General features: G+C 40.3%; 2 protein-coding genes across 2 annotated transcripts in view; one reads left to right on the top strand and one right to left on the bottom strand.

The window, feature by feature from the left end:
- Positions 1-139: 139 nt before the first annotated feature.
- On the bottom strand, positions 140-4,497 carry LOC121812129 (battenin-like). Its single transcript, XM_042213420.1, has 5 exons — positions 4,279-4,497; positions 3,499-3,584; positions 2,157-2,229; positions 228-327; positions 140-145 (listed from the first exon to the last, which is right to left on the bottom strand). Exons 1-5 carry the CDS (start codon positions 4,428-4,430, stop codon positions 140-142), a joined length of 417 nt encoding a protein of 138 aa, XP_042069354.1. The 5' UTR covers positions 4,431-4,497.
- Positions 4,498-6,550: 2,053 nt separating this feature from the next.
- The window catches only part of LOC102311865 (tryptase-2), a gene marked incomplete in the record, with an annotated part of 2,014 nt that continues 1,353 nt past the window's right edge, over positions 6,551-7,211 (top strand). The window contains 2 exon segments of the mRNA XM_014341149.2: positions 6,551-6,641; positions 6,834-7,014. Of these exon segments, the coding sequence (XP_014196635.1) occupies positions 6,587-6,641; positions 6,834-7,014 (236 nt within the window).

Here is a 7,211-nt window from a genome sequence, read left to right as displayed (position 1 = left end):
AGTCTCAACAGGAAATACAAACTACATCCTGTCAATGTCTTATTTGAATGAAGTGAACTGGAGTCAACTGAACTCAATTAAAGTGACTATTTGGCCACCACTTCACCTCCACAGATGAAAGCATTGGGCTACCTACACCTTAGACCTACAGAAGCTTAATTCAAAATTGGACCCTTGTTAAGTCTCACTGTGGCATGCAAAACTCTAAAAATGATGAATGGACTAACTGTCTGAGCTTGGAGGCCAGCTTGGATGAGGACTGAGTAAAGGAGGGCTCCAATAAGACCAGCAGCACCAGTGCCTGAGCCCCAGCCTTCCAGTACACTCCTGGAGCAGACAGAAAACCACCGTTAATGTTCCAGAGTAAAAATAAAAACACAGTTGGAAGACCATTCACAGCTTCTTAAACTCATTTGTGACCAGGACTTTATCTGCTGTGAGTCTAAGCTGTAAGCAGGATTACTGTTAGAAGGAAATTTGGCTGATTTTCTTGAAGGTACTATTAAAAAGCTCTGTCACAGCTGGCTGCCGGCGGAGCTCACGGGCGCGTCACTGCAACTCCCCCTGGCTTCTGCTCCGCGGCTGCTGAGTGAGCCCTCATCTGGGACTCTCCTCAGCTCTTTCTGGGACAGTGGCCGGCCTGCCCCTCTGTTGGTCTTCCTTGGTCTCTTGTGTTCTGGGGGCCTCTGGATTCTGGAGGTTTGATCTCCTCCATACCTGCTTCATCCCTGGAGGACGGGGCTGTGGCCCCCACACCCTCTAGCAGATCATTACATGGAAGAACCTTTTAAAAAGCAATCAAGCGGTCATGCTCACAGGTGTACACACGGGTGTCACACCAACTACACCCTTTTTGGCTCTCCTCAAAGCACATCTGTGTCTGTTATCTTTGTGCTGCACAATAATGTTTATATTTAGTATTTACTGTCATATTCCACTATTTCATTGTGATGGTGTGTTTTATTTATTCTCTTGTTCTTTCTGCTTGTTTTCTTTTTTCTTTCTCAGCAGGTGATCCAGGTGTTATATTGATTTGTTTTTCTTTCTTTCTTTCCCCTTCTCCCGTCCCTCTTCTCTGTTTTCTTTCTTCCTCTCTTTCTTCTTCTTCCCCTTCTTTCCCCCAGTCAGTCTGTCCCGTATTGTAAGGAAAATAAAATAAACAATAAAAGGTGAATCAAATGGACCAATATGGCAAGGCTGGGATGGTCAATTTGGTAAAGTAAATCCGTTGGGCATCTTTCTTGCCTTTAGACAACAATTCTGATGGCAAAGACCAAATCGGGACAAAAGCAAAAAAAAACCAAAACCTGGTTGAAATAATGGGCTGAAACTGGATCGTTGTGGTCGGTTGCAATTACAACCGAATGCTTTCTGCAGAAAAAAAGAAAAAAAGAAAAAAAAAAAAGCTCTGTCACTGTGGATCTTGATATTTAGAGTCAAGCGCCCAAACGACCTAACTTAATGGAAAACGTCTGATATCAAGAATATCAGATTGATAACTCCATAACTTTTTTTTGCAACCCTGTAGCAGTCCATCTGTTCTCTGCTAGGCGTCATCGCAGCCAGTTACTGAGGCCAGCTAAATTTGTGCTGCTGATGTCTTTAAATTATCTGAAAGGTCATATAACCTACTCTGTGGTGGAGAAAAATCTGCTGGTTTGTGTTTTTTGGTTTTTTTTAGTGTGTAATTTATTAATGAGCAGGTGTGTCTGTGTGCACAACTCATGGAGACAGCACTCCAACCTCTGCTTGCTTCTGGCTCTATAAAACACTATGATGCTCCAGAAACAAATGGGTGACATCAGGGAGAAAATGATAAATGGAAATTTGTGTAAAATTCATGCAATTTTTCATCATGCAGGAACTTAAAGATTGTGAAGAAAGTAGAATTTCAAAAGTGCAAACTTTACCCTACACTTTGTCACAGACCCAAGTCATTTAATCTGGACAAGCTCTGTTTGAATCTTCAATAAGAGAGCAGCAACTGAATCAGAATCGTGTTTATTGCCCATGTATATGTGCAAACACATACAAGCAATTTGGTTCCGGTAGATGGTGACTCCCAAGCACTGCAATGTAAATCACAACAATATGTAAACAACACAATAGACACACAAATTCAAAATTGGCAAAAAGAATGAGTGAAGAGTGTTTACCTGCTGAAATATACTGTTAGAGAGAGGAAGGACAACTCTCCCAGTCCTGAGCTGATACTGGCAAAGATCACTCCTGCAAACACAGCCACAGAGAACGTGATCAGAGAGAGCAAAGTGGAAGAATTTATTCTTTTGTTTGAAGAACAAACTTCAATAAAAAGAGCTCATTTACAGGACCTTTGTGGGCAGTCACAATGGTTGCATTTTAGTTACTGGTGAACTGAATCGAATTTAGTTGCTCTTTACTGACTTATTTTATTCACATAGAGGTCTGCTTGATTCTAACAGTAATGTCTGAAATAGTGTTGGCTATTAAAATACAGCATTTCTAATGCTACTGCGAATGATATTTTGACACAGTCCACAGAAAACACTGAACTCTCTCAGTTGCAGAGAGTGAGCACAGATCTAAATTACTATTTGTGCAAGCATTCACCTTTACCTACTGATACAAATATCAATGCTAAATTCGCCCCTCTTTGTGATGTAAAATATCATTTCCAGACTCACCTCTCCACTGTGTTATAAAATATTTCACTAGCTGGGCCCTTTACAGTCTATCAGGACATTTCTAGCAAGCAGGGGCCATCTTTGCATCTGGTATCCAGTTCTTCCAGTAGATCTGTGGTGCCAGTATCACTACTGAATTAAATTAAATATAAAATGCCAGTTTGGCCCCATATCAGCAAAAAGTCCACTCATCTTTAAAGGTTTACATGCATACACAGCCAGCAGGATTACTATAAAAACACTAGTACTAGTATCTACGGTGGCAGCCTTTAGTTTGGGGCTGGTACGTTTGGTGCCTTGGATCACCTGCTGCATCACCTTTAGACTCAGCATTTCCTGAAAGCACTCCCTCATCCACTCTTTCACTGGAACTTTTCCAAACGACAAAATGTTGGTCATCTTCAATTTGTGATTCCAGCAGAGTACTTTGTGGAGTCATTCCAAGTTAAATACAAACTAGTACACAGAAAAAGAGCAGGACAAACAGGGTCATTAAAATGGCTCCATAGCTCATCATGGGACATGCCGAAAATTCATCGAAGCATTATCGCTGTCCCGTAACCGACTGCTGATTCATATTAAACTGCCTACTTCTCATAAATTCTTTGATATGTGTATTTGACAGAAGCGTGAACTGGTACGATAAATTATTATTTATAGCAGCAGTAAAGCTCTATCAAGCTTCTGTGGAACAACCACAGATGCTCACAGTAGATAAGAAGAAATTAAACTCAAAGTTTTATCTAATCCACCTTCTAAAAGCTCATCAGAGCCATATCAGACACCCTTAATGATAAAAGATCTGATCTGAATTATTAACAGGTTGCTTTACCGAGAATACTCATCCACACAGCTGAGGAGAAGGACACCAGGAGGAAACTCGTTGCTGCCATGATGGCACAGAACCACACTCGAATGCTGGGATAAAAGAACAGGAATTAACCAGGAAAGCTGGAAAGCACCATGACAGCGATGTTTTTATGCAGACAGCAAGAAGAACTCGGTCTGTTAACAACTGACTTCCTGACTATATCACACACAAAACATATAAAGTCCAATTTTTCTTTTCTTTTTCAGCTCTGATTAGTCAGCCGGGGCCACTGAAACCAGGCACAGCCATTAACCAAGTAGGTTTTTTATTGCTCCAATTTCATATGTTTGGTCACTGCTAAGCTCTCATTCATAAATTTAACATCTTATATACATGAAAACATTAAAGCCAGACGAAAACAAATGGAGATCATTATTGCCAAAAGACATCACAGCAGCTTAGCAGCAGCACAAAAAGAGCGCCAAAGGTGGGATTGAGTGGGAATAATATGCAAATAAAACAAAGTTCTTGTTGTTTTCTTCTTCTTTCTCTTTTTTTAAACCAAACTCAAACCTCATGTTGCCAGTGGGGCTAAAATCCTGACACCTGATACAAACACACTACTGTAAAACAGGAAGGACGTCACAGTTTTTGTCATTTGCAAGTTTGTCAAAGAAACAACTATTTGTTTATTATCAGTGCAGTGAAATCAGATCGTACCAATAATGTGAGTGATGATTGTTAGTTACTGTAAAAACACAGCAAGTGGAAACAAAGAACAGCAATCAAAGTAATAATTACCCATAAGGCATTTTGTGGATCACAAAGGGAGCGAACAGTTTGATGAAGAGTGTTGGTAGGATGTCAGCTAACAGCACAGCCTGCCAAGAAAAATGTAACAACTGAACATCTGTGGACACAAATGATACAGCTTGTAGTTTCTGCCACACCATCCATCCTTATGCCCTCCTTCACTACCATCCATCAATCTCCTCTGAGGTCTTCCTCTTGTCCTCTTTTCCACTCATAAAAGCTGAGAAGTTCACTTAACCCTAAAAATAAAAACGACTTTGAATCGTGACCACTGCCAAACTACACTGCTCAAAAAATAAAGGGAACACTTGAGTCACACATCAGATCTCAATGAATGAGATTTTTAACTTGAGAATCTGAACTGGTAAAGTACATCATGCAGTTTATTGTGGAAAAATAAGATGTAACGATGGAAATGGAATCAGAGGAAACCAAAGTCATCCTCTGCCTGGAACATGATGAGTATATGAGCTCTGGCAGCGCTCCTCATCACATGACAGTCCTGCTGCAGGGTTAGAGCTGTGCACTCTGAATAGACTGCAGGTACCTTCTCTTACTATGAGCAGTGACATAGAAATAGTTGTTGTTACTCCTCCAGTGCACCTTATGCATCTTTCATTTGCACCTAAGCAGGTGAAATGCATTCACAGCAGTTTCTGTTTCCTGATTGGACAGATCAACATCTCTGAAGACTTTGTGCCAGAATCCAGTGATCAAGTATTCCTTTCATTTATTTGAGCAGTGCATATTTAAATACACATTTGTTCTCTTACAGACGCCGTTTCATTTCGTGACTCTTGTTTCTCGAGAATGTCATGTGCGGCGCTCAGCATCACCACGTAAGTTGTTGCACAAACCGAGGAGCCTGTATAGATGTGGAAAGATAAAAACGAGATACGGAGATGCATCAAAAAATAACAACTTAATCAGCGGCTGCAAAATCCCCCCCTCAAATTTTTTTTTTAAATAAATAAATAAATCGTGCACTCATTACCTTTCAAACCTTTTTGCATTACCAAGCATTTATCAGCTACTCACATTCACTCACATGAATAAGACTTTCACAGTCTTTGTGCTTTCCATGTCGTTAACCTTTGTTTTCAAGCTTCTTAAAAGTCTTTCTTTTCCATCTTCCTCCTGTCTATCCTTTCAGTTTAGTTCCTCATTATTTTCTAGCTTTTTGTATTTTTTCCTCCCTCCTTTGTTCTTTGCTTGTTTTCCAGTAGCAGCTAAAGTGCCTTTTCATTTCACTACCTGCTATGCCACCTTGGGCTTTCCATCTGTGCTTCAGTTTACTTACTAATGTGAATTATCAGTGTGACAGAATTCAATGACAACTTTTCTTTTGTGACTTATTTGTGGCTTTTTTTTTATTCCTAGAGGTTTGAATGGCAATAAAGTAAAGCGAGAGATCGAGGGATATGCAGCAAATGGCAAACACAACAGAACTTAGGTCTCTGCAATGAGTACACAGGTCTCAATAGTTGGAGTACGAGTACTCGGTCCTTGCCCTTTCCTCTGCCTTTCTGTCTCCATTTTCCCTTCGCTCCCTTTCAGTCGTACATGCTCGAGACCTTTACTTAGACTTAGAGTTTTTTATTGTCATTGTGCAGTTTCTTGCACAGTGAAATTGGGTAGCTGGACCACAAAGGTGCAAAGGTAAGAAGAGAAAACAATATACAACAAGGGGAAAATAAATAAATAATTAAAATAAAATAAAAAGCATATATGGATACATATATGTGAGTGAAACTATATACATGGAGTATGCGTAAGAACCATTGAAACAGAAACATTGTGGGTCTGTATACAAGAGCAGTTATATAGTATAATAAATAATAATAAGGGTGGAAGGGCTAAGGTCATTTAGGGTGGAGATGGAAATTCTACTGAGACCACACCTTTTATGCCTTACACTTTAACTCCACCACCCCCCAGTTTTAGATAATTTAAGTGGAAATTAAACACAGCAGTAGCAGGTAACTTTTCAAGCACAATGTGTCACACTAACAGGTCTGCAGTGCAGATAAATCAAATAAAAGAATTAAACTCTTTCATCAAAGATGGCATTCGATTGTTCAAAATGTATATTTTTGGCACGTTGCCAGAATATTCAACCAAACTCTTCAACAATTTTTCCACTGTATGTGAAAAACACATGTACATTTTTTTAGGTGTGGTTTGAGATGTAAAGGGCGGGACTAATGATAGTCATCTCTCCAGCAGTGCATATAAAGCTGCACTTGTTCCCCCCTCACCACACAGAGGTACTGCTACACTGTTCTTCATCACGGCCATGGCTTTCTGCAAACTTCTGCTAACTGTGTTGGTACTGCTCCACAACAGTGGTGGTGAGAGAGAAAAATGCTGAACCTTAATTTCCCAACTCCAGAGCCCAGATTTCAGAGTGCAGCCTCGATAGACTGATGCTCTAATGTTTATCATCCATTCTGAGCAAAATAGCAAACAGCTCTTACTTTGATGGGATTTAATTTTCTTAGATGCCTCAAACTTACATCCAGCATTTTGTTTGTGTTTTTCAGGTCTACTGGGAAATGAAGTGAGGAGCTCCATCATTGGTGCAGAGGATGCCAAAAAGGAAAGTTGGCCATGGATGGTTCACCTCAACATGACATCTCATGATTCGAAAATGGTGAAATGGGGCTGCGGCGGCACCATCGTTGCAAAGCAGTGGGTGCTGACTTCTGCACAGTGCGTGGCTAAGTAAGTCTGTGTGTGTTTGCAGAAACGTGCCTCATTATTTTTATGAACATCCTCCAGAGCAGTCAGAACAAAAAAGCTTCACACTGCATGTGAGTATTTTGGGAGAATAATTACTCATAGGGACGTTCACTGGTGGCCAATAAAGACAAAATCATTTCAGGACACTTTCCCACTCGCCTAACTTGTCAGACCTTGAG

Source organism: Haplochromis burtoni, unplaced genomic scaffold (assembly GCF_018398535.1).
Source record: "Haplochromis burtoni strain Fernald_Lab_line unplaced genomic scaffold, NCSU_Asbu1 Contig_441, whole genome shotgun sequence".
Lineage (NCBI taxonomy): Eukaryota > Metazoa > Chordata > Actinopteri > Cichliformes > Cichlidae > Haplochromis > Haplochromis burtoni.
This window is presented reverse-complemented; position numbering and strand designations above follow the sequence as displayed.